Source organism: Tiliqua scincoides, chromosome 2 (assembly GCF_035046505.1).
Source record: "Tiliqua scincoides isolate rTilSci1 chromosome 2, rTilSci1.hap2, whole genome shotgun sequence".
NCBI classification, from domain to species: domain Eukaryota; kingdom Metazoa; phylum Chordata; class Lepidosauria; order Squamata; family Scincidae; genus Tiliqua; species Tiliqua scincoides.
In genome coordinates, this window is record NC_089822.1 from 174,883,721 (window position 1) to 174,901,459 (window position 17,739).

The 17,739-nt window shown below is 41.0% G+C and overlaps 1 protein-coding gene across 1 annotated transcript in view; it reads right to left on the bottom strand.

The window, feature by feature from the left end:
• SLIT3 (slit guidance ligand 3) overlaps nt 1-17,739 on the bottom strand; it is a 534,848-nt gene that overhangs the window by 487,745 nt on the left and 29,364 nt on the right. Inside the window, exons 2-3 of the mRNA XM_066612910.1 lie at nt 11,983-12,054; nt 10,211-10,282 (exon numbers count right to left, since the gene is read on the bottom strand). Coding sequence (XP_066469007.1) covers nt 10,211-10,282; nt 11,983-12,054 — 144 coding nt within the window. The remainder of the gene's footprint in view (nt 1-10,210; nt 10,283-11,982; nt 12,055-17,739) is intronic.

A 17,739-nucleotide genomic window follows, 5' to 3' on the forward strand; every position in this document is an offset into this window, starting at 1 on the left:
TGCAAGAGGGATCTGAAGGCCTTAGGAGTGGATCTCAACAGGTGGGAAACCCTGGCCTCTGAGCGGCCCGCTTGGAGGCAGGCTGTGCAGCATGGCCTTTCCCAGTTTGAAGAAACACTTGGCCAACAGACCGAGGCAAAGAGGCAAAGAAGGAAGGCCCACAGCCAGGGAGACAGACCAGGGACAGACTGCACTTGCTCCCAGTGTGGAAGGGATTGTCACTCCCGAATCGGCCTTTACAGCCACACTAGACGCTGTTCCAGAACCACCTTTCAGAGCGCGATACCATAGTCTTTCGAGACTGAAGGTTGCCAACAACTTTTCCTAGCCCTTCGTCTGGTTTACTGCCAGAGATTAAACCTGGGATCTTTGGCATGCATAGGCAATACTCTGCAACTAAACTAAATTCTCATCCCCTCCCTACCATCTCCTCTACACCTGCACAGTCTCAGGATCTGTGCGGGGCAAAGGAATGCCCTTTGCAGAATGTGGTTGCTTTGATAATTCAACTAATTAAACTCTCTTTGCAAATGCCTTTTGTCACATTTATACTTTCCAACTCTTGTTTGCTTCTAAAATGAATTCCACTGGATGGATTGCCAGTACCTATCCTCACCCTCTTTCAATTTAAATAGAAATTTGAGTATGTTCAAGCAAAATAAGCTCTTCAAGATTACATCACAAATCTGTTTTTATCTCTGAGTGCAAGACAGATGTTCACTTAAAACAATAATAAAATGACCAGCCTAATTATGCCCAGTGATTTTTTTATAACTTGCAGGGTTTTTTTTTTAAGCAAAGCTGTTAACAGATCCGTAAAACTTCTCCAGTGTTCTTAAACAAGCAAACAAACAAAACAAAAATCCAGATTTCTATGTGACTAATGAGGAAAACATCACTTGCACCAAGGGAAAAACAAAGTGTTGAACACTGCAGCTTTCTGTTCTGTAGCACATAAATAAAGTTTTCAGTTGGCAGCTGATCAAACCATTGCCCTCTGCAAGGCCAAAACTATTAGAAAATGCAAAAACCTCATACATGGACTGAATCTGGATTTGGAGGACGTTCTCCTGTAGAGGCTCCATTAAGTCAATAGCTTGAGCCTGAAATCAAGGAAGTAGAAAATACCAAAGAATAGATTCTTCGTATCTAAACTAGTATTTATACCAGGCTGGGCCAACTGAGAGGCTTCATACCACCTAAGAATTGGAGGGGCTGTTTTACTGTCAAAGTATTCATGGCTTGAATAGAATAGGAATGTTTTCAGGGCTGGAAACCCTGCATGGGTGAAAAAGGTTCAATCCTAGCGCCAGACCACCAATTTGGCCATCGTGCTGCTTATCTCCAACTCCAAGTCACTTATGAACAAACTAAAAGCACAATCTCAAGACTGATCCATGGGGCACACCACTTTTCACCTCTCTCCATTGTGAAAATTGCCCATTGACACCCACTCCCTGTTCCTCAATCAGTTTCTAATTCATAAGTGGACATGCCCTCTTAATTCACTGACTTTTGAGTTTTCTCAGGAGGCTTTGACGAGGGACTGTGTCAAACAGCTTCCAAAAGTCCAGATATATAATATCAATGGGTTCACTCATATCCACATGCCTGTTGAACTTTTCAAACAATTCTAAAAAAGATTCATGAGTCAGCATACCTCCAAGAACATTTCTCTCTTTATAAAAGTTCCTGCCCCTTACAATCAATGAAAAAGAAGCTGTTCTGGACTAAAAGACTGCAATTTACATTAAAATGTAAATCTTAAAGACAACTTTTGGGAAATGATGTATAGATGGTATATGACACCAGTTAAATTAGTGAAAATATATGAAAATGTATAGATGTTGGAAGTGTAAGCAACAAGGAGGATTTTTTCATCATATGTGATGAACCAAAGCGAAAAAATATTGGATTTTGATACACCAACAAATGCAATTGATCTTTAAAGTAAATCTGCAAATGAAACCAGAAGTTTTTTGTTGGGAATATTTGACAACTGGATTCAGAGAGACTTTGAAACTATATTTTTATATATGACAACTGCGGCTAGACTAATGTATGCTAACTATTGGAATGTTCCAGAGGTACCTTTAGTTGAAGAATGGTGGGTAAAGGTAATGGACTTAGCTGAAATGGACAAACTTACAATTTTTCAGAAAGAGAAATCAGTAAACACTTTTATGGACAATTGGAAACAATTCATGAACTTCCTTCATGTGAAAGGGAAAATTGGTCTTGGGAGTTACGGATTTGAGGATTAGAAAACTGACCTAGAGATAAAAATTTTTGGTTGAAAATAAAATAAAGAATTGATAATTTTAAAAAAGAAAAAAAGAAAAAGAAGCTATTCCAGGCACAATGGACAGTTATAATTATAACACAGAACAGTGACTATCTTTCATTATGATGGAACTCCCTCCACTCACCCTTACTTGCATTTAAAAAAATCAAAGTACAGATTACTTTTTGGAAGGATTTTTTATGTTTTAACTTTATGCTTTAAACCACACTGTGACACGGTATGCTTACACATGAGATGTAATGCTATTGTAATTGTATTTCTAGAAGATGTTTTGATGTAATAAAATAAATAGGCAGTATGGTTTCTGCATCAGCCATGCAGTGCTCTTCCTAGAACTATATGTTTTTCCCTGACAATGTGAAGACAACTGCTGTTGTCTCCAAAGACAGCGATGATAACACAGTGATGAAGGCTGCTGACTCCAAAGTTAAATACAGTGATGATGTGACAATAATCCTAGACTTCGGGGTCCAAATATTCTTTGAAAAGATTCCACACCTCAGAAACCAAATCTAGTATCTTTTAGAACAATGTTTCAAGACTAGCCTGTATTAATGCTACAGTTTCATTTATGGTCATGCAGTTGATTTATTTGTGCACTCAACTGTGGAAAAATGAAATCTTGCATTAGGAAACAGTCGGAGCATGAGCAGATGCTGAGCCTGCAACTCACAATCATGCTTTCCATATATTTGTACTTGTCACGCTATCAAATGGTTAAACCACCAGCTGTCACTGCTAGGGGCCATCTCAGGATGTGAAGGCAGTACCTGCTCTATGGGAAAAAACTGGAATATCCATATACTTTTTGTCATATCTACCAATTTACTTTTCTTCCACTTTTAAAATTTATGAATTGCCTTTCCACTTTTCCAAGATTCCAAGGTGATGCCCAAACCAGTTCCAGTTGTTTGAGCGAACATCCATGCATGTCTTCAGTATCTTGAATCTTACACAACCATAAACTAGGATCCTAGAGTTTAGAAAAGTCTTACTGCACTGCTACTACAACCAATGAGAGGCTGTTGTCAAAAATAGCCACTAAGCACAATCCTACACGTATCTACTTAGACGCATGTCCTACTGAGTTCAGTGGGACTAACTCTCAGGTAAGCAGAGGACTGCAGCCCAAGACTAACTTTCCACTCTCCCTTTATAACATCTAAGTAACATTTACCTAATGTCGTAACACTATAACATTCTGACTTTTCTAAATCTATATTTGGCACACAATCATGTTTTATACGCACTACTAGTACATACAACCGAACATCCAAGAATGTATTTAGAAATCTGTGCATAAATCACATTGATGTACAAACATCAACATCCCAGAAAAAGTATAGTTTAAGTGAGGAATATCCTGGAACATACTCCATCCTACATCTACTGTTGAATCTGTAATACTTTTGTGCACTATTTCTTCATTCGCAGCTATAATCCTGGCTTTGGAAGCACAGGAATTGTGGTTTTAAGCCCTCTGGTCTATTTAAACATGACCCTTATTTGTTTTTCCTTGAGTTCTTATGGGTCAGTGACCTACTATGCAAATGTTTTTGATGAAATCAGGATGGCTTATTATTCTATTAGTTAAAATAAGCTTCCGTGTTTTTCAGGCCTGTGCAGATGCACTCATGCAAACCAAAATAATTTCTCAGAATATGCGCCTTGTGGTCCTTTCTAGCTGCCCTTTTCCCAAGTTTGGCTTCCTCCTGTGAAGACCTGTTGACAGAGCTGCTAATGGCTTCCCCTGCAGAAGAGAGGCCAACTTTTTAAGTGTTTAGGAAAGAGCTAAGTCCACTCTCATCAGTACAGAGAGATCAAAAAGTTGCAATGTTGCAGAGTATAGTTATTACTTACCGAAGACAGACACGCTATGCCGTGAATGGAGCTTAGTATTACTGCTCTGTCAATCATCTTAGCACTCTAATAAAACAGGCCACAAATAAAAACAGAGTAAAACAGTTAAAAGTTCCAAATTGCAAGTTCATACAAAGCCAGTGTGGCAGAGTGGTTAGAATCCTGGACTCGAGTTCAAATCCCCAACCAACCACAAAGCTCACTGAGTGCCCTTGGGCCAGTCACTCTTTCAGCCTAACTTTCTGCACAGAGTTGTTGAGAGGATAAAGGGGGATAACCCACATATTCCCGCACCACCCCTGAGCTCAATAAAGGAAGGGTGGAATACAAATGTGAACAATAATAACCTTGTTCAATCCAATATGTTGCCTTGTTCATATTAATAAGCCATTTCCGAAAGTTCAAGGCAACAGCTGGCACTGGCTGAGGAAGATTCATTACCAAATGCCTTAAATCTTTGAAAATGAAGCAGCTGACCCCAATCTTGGTTTCTCTTCCTTTCCCCTCTCCACATCTTATGAGACTTAGCTCTTTCTGTGGACAAGAACTCATCTTTTTATATTCAGCTCTTAACCGCAACTGTTCTAATACATCCCAGTTTAATTAAAGCTCAGCTATACCTTCCAGCTCAACATCAATATTTACTCAGTTAAAAATGCACATTCTGCTGTGTCTGTGTATGGCCTGCCTCCTTGCAACCCAATTCTAGTCCAGTTCCAGTTTTAGATCTTATGTATCACTGACTAATCAGAGGCGCAAGTAAAATGCATATATAGTCATGCATCGCTTAACGACAGGGATGCGGACCAACACCCCCGACATCAAGCGAGGCTGGCCATTATGCGAAGCATCCGAAAGGCAAGGGGAGCCATGCTCCCTTGGCATCGGAGGCTTGGGGAGGTGAACAGGGACCAGCGGCAGCCGTCGCATATGCGGGCTGTCATTGGTTGGAACGTCACTAAGTGATATGCAAGTTGTTGTGGAAAAACCAAGGAGGCTTGTTTAAGCTTAACATTCTGTCCATCCTGACTACTGCAGCAACAGTAGCTGTTAGTGCTACCGCCTCAGTGTGATGTACACCACAGTTATACACCAAACCATTTAGCTGTAGCATCCTGTTTTGTATTCCTAAGTAGGTGTGGTGGTTCTCCTATCATTGACTATATACCTGGCTCTGGGGGGAAAAATTAAAGAGTTAACCCTCTTTAAAACTCCTATACGCTGTAGGACCTCTTCTAATGTATAGTACTTGGCTCCTCCATAGGAGAACTTTTGCAGTTGGTCAAGTATGGATTTTTTTTTCAGGAGAGATCTACAAGCAAGTGTCATATTGGTGCTTCAACAGGAACAGTTCCAGAAGTCCTTCCTATAGAAGAAGAATTTACCTCAGAACTAGCCTTTAGCTCAAAAATAGCACCCAAGTACAATAGCTGGGCTGGCCAAACTTGCTGAACTAAAGAGCAACAAATGATAAACTTCTGATGTTTGAGAGCCACAATATTTAAGAAGCATTTACATTCTTAAATATATTTACTCACCATGAATATTAAACTTGTGTTTTAATCCCGTGAACTCTTGGTGTATACCCAGTAAATAATTATGAATCCTGAAAATTTCTTATTTATCTTTTATATTAATTGCGACTTAAAAAGGAGCTCAGCCAACATATTTCCAAGACCTGCACATTATGTCAAAGAGCTGCATATGGCTCGCACAGTGGCATAGCTAAGGGGATGCAGAGGGTAGCAGCTGCACTGGGCAACAAGCTTTAGGGGGGCAACAACCTGAACTTATAGTGCCCAAAATCATGAAAACTTAGGTATTTTTGAATAATACCATCATGTTACATATCACTTGGTGTGAAATTTAATGCAGAATGCAATGAAACAAACTGCATCAAAACATCGCTATTTCATCAAAAGTTATAGCTAAATAACCAGAAAATGAAAGTACAGAGCATTATGCAACAAAAACTGAATTTTAACTCAAAACTGACCAATGAGACTGATTGTTCAAGAGCCAATTAGGTGTTGCTTTGATACAGCAGGGAACCAATAAAGTTTTAATATGATTCAGCTCATTTCCATGTATCATAATACAGTTACCCCTGCTAACTGGGTAAAGAGGCACTTTTTCAAGTGGTGCTCCTCTTATATTTAGCAAAGGGAGAATAACCGTCCCTGTTCACTCCAGAACAGTGTCTCTAACCAATATGGGGCACACTTTTTATTTATTTACTTAATTAAATTTGATTGTGTCAAAACCTTCTTTGACCCCTAGTAGCAGATACCTTACCTATGCCAATGGGGGGAGAGGCCGATTTTTCCCCATTTTCACTTTTTTAAAAGTTCAGGCGTGACATGACACACTTCCGGGGCATCATTCTGAGCTTGGCACTGGGCTACACGATCATTAGCTACACCACCAGGCTCGCGAGCTGCAGTTTGGCTACCCTTGAACTATAGACTTCTTAAATTTTTAAGTGCCTTCTTAATTTTTCAGGTCACTATGTTACAGCTCCTCCCATTACAATGAGTCTTGTTCAGTACCTTCTACCAGAAGAATATCAAACTTTAGAAGGTTGGTTATTTTCAGGCACAAGCCCAGTATAACCGAAATGGACATTAACATGAAACAGCTGAACTAACATTTATTTACTCCAGTTCATCAACTGTCTTTTTAATGACTAAATAGGAAACTATTTGCCAAGAATTTCATAACATTCTTTTTGAAAGAGGAAAATATACTTTGATGTGGGCCAAATTCATTTTCTACTATTTTCTTCCCTGCTCTCCTTTTCTACAGGAGAAAAGAAATGCCTCATAAAGATAAATTGTCCATTTCAATGTGCTTCACTCATTTTGCCTGCCTCTAATTCACCATGGCCAAGTGGGAATTACATGATTGTCTCCAAGCTGAAAATCGTCTCAGTTGCACACTGAAACAAAGCCCAATCATATCCCCCCCCCCCAATTGATGAAGCCATGTCAAAAAGATGCATACTGTATCCAGTGGTGGATCAGGAGGCTGGGGAGGGGAAAGGGGAATTATTTACCTATCCATAAGCCTCCCATTCACCAAAGGGGCTCCTCAGAGGTGAGCAGCTCTTTAGCTGGCACAAGTCTGATGAGAAGAAAGGAGCAGGAAACCTCCACACAGAGGAGATAGGATCAGGTTCACACTATTGCCGCTGAACCTACCCCTCCCATTACCTCCCTGCCTCCATTTCTCACCCCTCCTCGTCTAGTTTTGCCTTATTCCTGTCCCCTTCCAGCCTACTCCCTGCTCCCAACACTGCCTTACCAGTGGGGTCTGGTGGCCCTGTCATAATGGGCTCTGCAGGATGGTGTGGCTGCAAACCTATGCACACCTACCTAGGACTATACCCATCGACTATAACAGGACTTACTTCTGAGTAGAAATGCCTAGGATTGGGCTGTGACTATGTTTTATCAACTGAATGTATGCTTCTTCATTAGAAGAGCTACGGCATCAAGTCTTTCAAATTGCCCTTGGCCCCTTGTGTGCATCATAACTGTATTTTTTTTAGTACTTATACTTCCAACACATCTTTCCCTTACTTCCCAACAGCAAAGTCTACCAAGGTACATCCCCAAGGAATGAGTTTCAATTACTGAACCCATCAATAGCTTACATTGCGCATATTTGTTGGATCACCACACTGGTTGGACTTCCTTTCAAAACCAACGGCTCTACTAACCTTAATAAGAATCTGAAGAATGCAACTATTCAACGTTTCCACTAATGTCAAAATATATCTTATGCTTGAATTTACAATGGCTGGATGCAGTTGATTTTAGGGTAGCTAACCTTACCACTGAACGAACAGCCATTCTTCCTCTAGTGAAACTTTCTGAGGCCACATTTATTTGCACTTAGTAATTCAACTACCCAAGTATTCTGCTATCTATTAAACTAAATCATTGCATTATGGTTTGAGAACTTATGAGCATCCAAATGCTTAATCTAAGTTACAGTTTTTAGGAAGCGTAAATCTTCAAAGCAAAGTCACTTGAAAGTTGTCAACAAGTACGTTTTTGGCCTGAACACCATCTATAGACCTTTTCATATAATGAAAAATTTACATGCAGGAACCATAACAAGCAATAAATTTCAAAGAAAAATGTTCATATTTTTAGTTTGTAGTTTTAGCTCCACTTTGATGTGTCGGCAAGTGAAATGCCATTAAAACAACATTCATTTGGCAGTACAGTTTCATGCCTTTTGAATAACCACAAATGAACCACGTATTATTTCAAATGATATTTTATGGCAATATTAATGACTATTTGGCCAAAGAAAGTTGATCTGTCCTAACAGCTACTTTATTAAAACAGGTTAATAATATTTTTTTTCAACTAACATAACAGATCAAAATACAAGTGTAATTAAACATTTTCAACAGAAGTAAAAAAGGAAATTATATGAATAAAATCCAAGTTAAAAAATGTAGCCTAATGTTCAGCATTCAGTCCTGCAGAATGCATTAGTCAATGACACTGCCATTCAGGCAAGTGTATGTTATGTCACACTTTCCACAATGTGGGCATGCTTGTAACGATTGATATTTCTTGGAGCTCCTTCACACAAGCATTTGAGCCTCTGGCAACTGTGGCTTTTGTCAATCCATGCCACCACAGGCTGTGTGAGTCAAGTGAATGCCAAGTGGCACTATCTGCGCCAGATGCTAAACTGTGCATGGATAGGATTTGGCATTCATGTGCAACTGCACATTTTAAGTATTGGCAGTTAAACTTCAAAAGCCAATCCAGGTTCAAGCTCAGAAACTGCAAAGGAAGAGAAAGTAACAAATTAGGGCAGTAGTTCCCAAACTCTCAGGGAGTTCGGGAGCCACTTTAAATCTTTGCAGGGGAGGGGAATGAAGCAACATGATCAGGATGAATGGGATCACTCCATTGCCAGGGCTTTCAGGGGCATTTTTACAGTTTTTTACCTGAGCTTGCACTGGCCTCTGGGGAGTGCAGGGAATCCCACAGATCCCCCGAGGGCTCCACAAGCCTTGTAAAATTTAAAAATAAAAATGCAACACACTTGCAGTTTTTGATCGAGAAACTGCAAGTGGGTTGCGATCTTTAGATTTTATGAGATCTTTAGATTTTAGATCCCTCAATAGTTCCCCCCCCTCCAAAAAAAAATAATAGTTTGGATATTGGTTATACAGGTTGAGTCTCATTATTCGTGAGGGTTCCGTTCCAAGAACACATGTGGATGGCAAAAAACGCACTATAGCAAATCAATTTTAAAAACAAAGTCTCTTTGTTCTGGTGATTTAAAAACAGCCTTGCTGACCTTTGTAATGCACACAGAGGCCATCAGTCTCTCTCCAGGGGCTTAGGCTTCACTAGGAGGCAGCAAGCCCTCCCTTCACCAGGAGCCCCAGCAAGGGGGAAAGAATAGAGAAGGTGATAGTCGCTGCCATTTAGGCTTATTTCATGTGCTCAGGGGGAAGGGAGGAGTGAAGCCTGCAGAGAGAATGATTGATGGATTGTCAGCAGGCTGCCCTCTCTGGCACTATTAAACAAGTTTTCCTTTAATTTAAAGGGCCCCTCTCATCAGCTTTGAGATAGAAAAATCTGTGGCTACTTAGGTTATACCTGTAATCACTTGTATGACTGTCTCTCTGCAACAGTAAAAAGCAGTTTATTTTACTGTGATTTTAAAGGGGTCATTTTTCCCCTTCTCCAAGGATCAGCACATTCCTTCTCATTTGCAGGGGCCATTCGTGTTGAGTCAAATCCGTGTATAACAAGGCTGGATCTGTATCTTTAAAACTGATTATTGTGCTTTCAAGAAATGTCATGACAGAAAATATAACTCTTCTATATAATTGTAACAATCTGAATATGCATCATTTCCAGGGTCAACCCAGATTTTTCAAGGAGATGGTCAGTTGCTACCTTGACATGTCCCATAGCATCATTCTGTTCCCACCTGTGCTCCATCACAGGGAGATTTCTCCTAACAGGAGAATTCAAGAGAATTAAAGAAAAAGAGATTACTTACAGTCTTTCAAGTTGCTTTAGATCTTGAAATGCTCCACGTTCAATCACACTAATTTGATTCTCTTCCAAATGCCTAAAAGATACAAACAGTTGTTGGTATTAAAAGCCAACAGTGTTCCTATCATTCAAATTGGACAAATATAAGATTTGTCTCTCCTAAGATCTTCTCACTCTCTTTTTCTTCTTGGCTGAATATATACACATGAACATAATACCTTTTAAAATTTACCTTCTCATTAATTTATTTTTGTTTGCTTTTTCATCCATCACACCAGTATGTGACTAGCAGCGCAATCCTATTCTTCCCCACTGATGATGCTGAGCTGCCAAAATGGCTCTCTGCACTCTGTGGGGGAAAGGGGTGTAGTTGCGGAGATCTGGGTAAGGAAACAATCATTCCTTTACCCAGGGATAAGCCTTTGCAGTGTGGCAAGGTCTAGTCAGACGAGCACTAGCAAAATTTCTGGTGCAGGTCTGCGTGGATCCGGGACATGGGATCAGATCCAGGAAGGGAATTAGGATTCAGCAGATGCAGCTGCTGCCAAACCCATCCCCCTTCTAAATCCGATCTGTCCATCACCACTTTGTTCCACCCTTCCCCCAACCCCATCCTGCCTCCCTTGCCAACTTACCTCCATTGTCAGTGTCTTTTGGTTACTTCAGAGAGAGTGGGAAGGCTTAAGTCTTTCTGCTGGTGTTCCAGCAGTGTGCGAATTTGCATGTTGCCGAAATCCTTTTAATGGCTGGCACTGACTGCTTTATGGAAATCAGCACCAGCGGAGTACAAGTTCAGCTGCCACCCAGCCCCAGGAGTACTGGGTCAATAATGACCAATACAGACACTGATTCCAGAGGGAGGTATTTGATAAAATAAGAAATGTCACTTGATTTCTCCAGTAGCCAATGCATTAAGTTCTACTAATGTTCTCTTATGAATTTCTTTAAGACAGTTTTCAAGCAAGTGAAAACAAACAGTATATCAATAAAAATCAGGTGAGAAAGCGACCAGAATCCCTTTCAGGCACTCAGATGAGCATATGTGGCTAAGGGGAGTGGACATCTGTGGAAAATCCTTGTGCATGCATACAACTACATAAGCTGAGAGCTCTCTGGCCATTATCAAGGAATCTGTTAAAGCAGGTTTCCTGACTGCATGGGGAATCTCTTCTTGTATTAAAAAAAACTAACTTAAGTCAGTAAAAGACATCTGCCGCCTTGGGTGCCCTTCGGGGAGAAAGGCGGAATACAAATCTAATAAATAAATAAATAAATAAATAAAATCTGCTGTCATGGAACAGAAGTGCCATTAGGAGTCGGCCAGGTTGAGCACAGGGCCCGCTCCTCAGACGGCCCACTTGGCTGGGCTCACCCCCTGAACACTTCAGACCTGGTTAGCCACAGCAAACCCCCCACCAGTTGTCAGTGGAAGGTTAGAAGAGCCGCCACCCAGTGCCCACTACTGAGAAGGCGATGGGCCCAGGTCATGATTTTGCCCCACATCTTCAATAACCCAGCACTGCTCCTGACCATGATTCCACTCCCTCCTCCACATTGTCATCAGAACATCGGAAAGGGGCAAATAACTGGTTATACTGTACCACAGAACAGCCCGCCTTTTATATGTGTGGATGCAGCATGCATAGTTGGCTATCTGCTTGGCAATAGGTTTCACTCAAACAGACAAGCATACAAGGAAGAATATTGCTTATGGTTCCTCCTGAATACCAAAAGCAAAAGAATTGCTTTAGGGAGCAATTCTTTTTCCATACTCACAGAACACGAAGATTCTTAAGTCCAGCAAAGTCCACCTTTGTAATCCTTGTAATGTTGTTTCTGTCAAAGTCTCTGTAAGGAGAAAGGAAATTCATGTTTTACGCAGGCACCTGCCAGGTAGTTCAGCAATTTAAGGAATAATTTAAGAGCTGTCTGAGAGACAGAGACAGAGAGAAAGAGCACACACATCTACTCTTCCATACAGGACTCACAGGATGCACTAAACCAAAACTGAATTTATTCATGCCGGTAGGCATTTAGCAAGCTTTTAAGATTGGTGTGCCAGACAAGACCAATTGGCACATGAAAAATGTCAGCAGTTTGCTGGAGGCAGCACTGCTACTAGAGCTACACTGTGTTTCTTTTGCTTTGTTAACTCCAGGAATTAGCTCTGCCAGAGTTTTCCAGAATAACTACAGGTGGATATCAAGCATGCTGTATTCTGGCGGACTTCAAATAACGCTATGAATGGTCAGGCACGGGGGGGGAGGGGGAACAAAAGCAGTAATTCTTACAGCACTGAAGTTAGAACCAGTATTCAATGCCATTATCATGCAGAACTAATTCAATGTATATAGCAGAAAACTACCTTAAGGTATCAGGACAAAGCAAGATGGTAACACACATTGCCCCCTTCCCTGGGTGGGCACATGTCATCTATTTCATAGATTTGTGTCCCACCTTCAGTATCAAGCCCTTCTAGAACAGCTCACTATATCAATCAATCAAGACAGACAACAAAACACCCACAAAATAAAAGAGCCGATTCTTTTGCAGTATAATATCACTGTCTGCAGAAATTAAGACTTGGAAGGTCTTTGATGGATGCCAGAACAACATGAGAGTGGGTGCCAAGGAAGCCTCTCTGGGGAGAATATTCTATTATCAAAATGCTATTATCCAGAGGCCTCCTCGGGGCAAGGAAACAGATGCTACAATCAAGGAGGCCCTTTCTGCAGACATGAGTGAGCTGGTCAGAGCTTATCCTGGATCCACTTGAAAATTATTTGTTATCTACCTCCCGCCACCCAAAAAAAAAATAGAACTTAGATAATTATGAAGCCAATTTGGGATACTTTGGATTGATTTTCCCGGTCTTTCAACACTCCGCCTTTTCCTTATCTTTCCCAGCAGCAGAACATCCCTGCAAAGATGAGGGAAGGTTTTACTAAACCCTTTCCTCCCCCCCCCCCACATTTTTGGTGCAGGAGCAGAACAGATGTCATGCCAATGCAGTCTTGGTAAATGAGGAATTGTCCCTTTCTTGCTGGTGATCTGCAACAGCATCAGAGGAAGGGAAAGAAGGAACAAGCCTTCATTTACTTACCCCTAATTAGTGCAGCAGCAGCTCTGCTCCTGCTTCCAAGCTAGCCAAAGGCAGAGGAGGGGATGAAGGAAAAGGACCCTCCCTCTGTCACCATTGCCACTGGAACCCGTAAGAAGAAGGTGGGAATTGGGAAGGAAGAATGGAAGGGTGAATCTCTCCAAGCTCTTGGAGCTCGAAAAGATTCCTGTAACTTTTCCTTCTGAGAAGGTTCTCTGGAACACAAAGAATTCTCCAAGAATTTTTTTTCTGAATCCAATCCTTATAAAATTTTCCATCTATGCCTTTCCCCAGTTGCCACCAGCCTCACTTTGGACAGCAAGGGCAACCAGAGGAGGGCCTCTAAAGAGGATGAGATAAGCATGTCACTGTGGGACTTTCAGGTACCGAGGTCTCTAGAACAGGTAAGCATCAACACTTTCAATTGTGCTTGGAAGCAGGGCAAGGCAAGCTGTTCAGGATACATTTCCACCAAGCAGTTCCATCAGTTGTGTTCCCATCAGAACAGTAGCTTCTGAGAAATCAAAGCATGCATGCATGGACTTTGGCAAAGTCTGACAAATAGCAAAAAATATTGTGACTTCTAGCCACCACAGTTTTGGAAATACTTGGAAACGGAGTTGACAAATGGCTTCAGGGGACACAGCTCATGTATACTATCAATATGTTTCTTTATTTTATCAGTATGGCTATCAGATTCTGATCTCTAATCCCATTATTTGCCTTTAAAATTATAATATTGTGCTATCAATAATCAGTATCATCCAAACGCTAAGACTCAATATGAAACCATGAGTAAAGCCCGTGAACTGACAACATATACACAAAGTAAATTGATTTCTGTATGTCATACAGATTTGTATTATCCACATTCTATATCAGAGTTTCATTTGTGAAGAATTTTAGTTTCCTTCCCACAGATGTTCTCTACTGCAGTGAAAAAAAAGTTTGCACCATGTCTTGTGTGCTTTTTAAGTTCCCAAATCCCTGTGATTTCCATATTAAAAACAGACACACAGAAAGTAGCAGGAAATGGACTAACAACATGATATGAATTATTACTCAGAAGTAAGACCCAGTGCGTTCAGTGGAACTAACAACCCAATCCACCATTACTCCCTGCACAGTTATGCAGTGGCACCAACATGAAACCTGCTACGTCCTGTGAGGAAGTCTCAGAGCAAGGAAACATATGATCCCTTGCCCCAGGATAAACCCACAGCCAGCTCAGTGAGTCTACCAGGACATGCATCAGAAATATTGCTAGCACAAGTCCACATGGACCTGTGAAGGCAGACTGCACCTGGGAAGGCGGTTTGGATACAGTAGAAAATGCTGCCGCTGAATCTGCTCCCTTCCGGTCCCATCACCGCTCTGTTCCACCTACCCCCTGCCTCCTTCCCACCCCCTCTAGAGGGAACCATAGGAGAGGTAATTGGAAGTGATAAGGGAAAACACAGCTCTCTTAGTAAAACAGAGAACAGGGAACAAAGGTTTAACGGCAAGGAGATTAAGAGCCCAACCCTATATTTAGAAGTAAGCCCCATTATAGTCAATGGGGCTTACTCCCAGGTAAGTGAGGATAGGACTACAGCCTAAGAAAGCTAGCTGAAAATAAAAGCCTGATACAAAAAATATCCTAACTTGACTCATGTTCTCCAAGGCTGCCAGTTCAGTATCCCCAAAGTGGTCAAAGGGCTGAACACAACCCACACTGAACTTCTGATGCCCAAGTCTGAATCAGGGCAACTGCACATGGAGTTGGGGGAGGGGTGTTATTTCACTCCTGGGTTTTAAAGCCAGTCACCATAAATCCTGCTTTCTGAGCTGTTTTCATCATTTGGAGTCACCTGAAGTTTTCTTTAAATATCTCACTCTTGGACATCCAGTGGGCATTGGAGATCAATGAGTTAACTCAGGGTCATGTTTCTCTGTATACTGGTCAAGGGGAAGATGGGATAACTAGCACTCAGATCCTCACAGCAATCATCAACTCTGCCTCTCCCCAACAATTCCTTACCACATATTCTGCCATCTGCATTTTTCATAGACAAAAATTCAATGACTAAGCATACTTGCGACTATGTATACTTGGTTTCCTATTTGAAGTTGTGGCTCTAAGACAGAAAGAAGGCCCTCAGGGAGATGGGGGGAGAGAAAATACCTATAAAAATGCAAGTGGATACCCAGCTGCTTTGATTATCCATTTGTCATCATTATTTACTTTTTAACACCTGTATCCACTTTGTCTCTAAAGGGCTTGGAGCAAATTGCATATGGTTCCCAGGTGGTATTTCATCCAGGTTAGACCCACTTAGTTCTGCTACTGACACTGAGCTGTATGCCTTGATTGAGATATGACAGTCAACTACTTCTGGTCAGCTTGGCACTTCCCTTATGACATCATCATAACAAAATTAAAGGGCTTCAGGGTATAGACCCTATATATCACCAGGCAATCATCCATCTGGACCTCCTTAGAGAATCATTCTTTCTACAGACACAACCACAGGGTTAGAGATATGCCTACCACTGCCCTCTGCTGGCTACATACAGTCTTTTCCAAAACATGGAAGACATGTTTTCAACAATAATTAAAGAGAGGTGAAAATGAACTGGAGTCACTTTTGGTGACCCACCTTACATTAAATATTTTAGGGTGCTGAATCTAAACGGCTAGCCAAGGCTTCCTTTTGTAAGAAATAGTCAGTAACCATATTTGCAGAAACACATGACCATAGGACACCATTTGCATATGCAGTTTGCCTATTTGGAAATAGTATTGAATGCTACTGTATACAGTGTTACAGTCAGACCATACTGTATGTTAATCTGCTCTACCAGGCTGCACAATTTCTCATATCACAAGTTTAGGATAACGTTTTCCTTCTACAGGGATTGGATGCAAAGCAGATTTGAATACAGTCAAATGAACTGTGTGGTAAAAAAAGGAGCTTATATGAACTGACACATATCATGACAGTCTCAATACTGACAGCTCTGAAAAACTAGTAACGTCCAATGAAGACACACACAAGAAGTTATTGACATATCAGAAAGAAGGCACGAAATTATATAAGTACACTACGTTCTAGTATTCAGACACCTAGATGTGATTATCTAGCACTCATTAAGATCAGACAGCAATATAATTTATTCATGTTTTGCAGTGACTTGAGGAATTGGAGACACCAACTCACATACAACAGTAGTGATGAGTCAACAAGTGACTACAAAATGGTGTATGGCCCAATGCATACCTTCAAGTGCATCCCTCTTCCTGTTACCTTGGTGGGAAACCTATCACGTAGGTTTCCCACATGTGAATAGGTCAATAGTTAAAATACAATTATCACTGAAGCAGAGGCCAAATATAATACCAGGTTAACACAAACATAAAAAGACTAGTGAACAAGTTTCAAAAGCATGACAAGTGTTACAAAGCAAAAGCAGGTTTAGTGGAAAGTAGCAACATTACTGATAGTGTAGAATTAGAAGATCAGTGAAGAAGATTGAATGAGAGCCCATGCCTATATATGTCTACTCAGAAGTAAGTCCCATTATAATCAATGGGACTTACTCCAGTGTAAGTGCGAGTGGACTGCAGCCTTACGGGCCAATCCGATTTAACTTTCCAGCACTGTTACAGCCTTGCCAACAGGGCAAGTGCTGCACCTTGTGGTGGGGGCGTATTCATGGAGCGTTCCTCAAGGTATGATAATCTTTGTTCTCTGCACTGCAGCTGCATCAAGCACTAGAAAGTTGAATAGGATTGGGCCCTCATCAAAATGTGTGTTGGGTAGAACAGGACAAATGCTGTCGATGGCTTATTTAACTCAATATAAAGGAAAGTGATGTAGAAAGTTCAGTTCAATCATCTAGTTCAAATTCATGGCAGTAAACATTTACTTCTAACTACTGGGCAAAGGAAGTCCTGGATAGTAATCAGAAGGTCTGTCTGGTATGTCATCTTTGAAAATGTGTGAAGCAAGAAGTCGACAGATTGTAGTAGCTGGGAGATAATACAACTTTCACTGACCTGGCAGTCAACCTAACAACCTGATTAAACTATTTTTTATCTCAGTTATAGTAGCAGTGCACATGAAAGGCTAATGTCACCATGCTCTCAGGAGAAAGCATCCAGTGGTAGGACCTGGTGTGCAACCTAATGACAAGTACAGGGACCTCTCAATTTACATGGTCTCAATTTACAAATTTTTGAAACAGCACAGTTCGAAAATAAATAACAGAAGTTCAATTTACATGAGCTGATTTTTGAAGTAAGGTTTCCCACACTTCCTGATGCTGGGATGGCAGAACAGACACATCCAATGTTTAGTGCATCTTCCAGTGTGAAACCATGTGTGAAAAACTTTCATATGACTTGTCTGGGGAGCCTGGAGCTAAAAATGGGCAAAAATCAATCACTATAG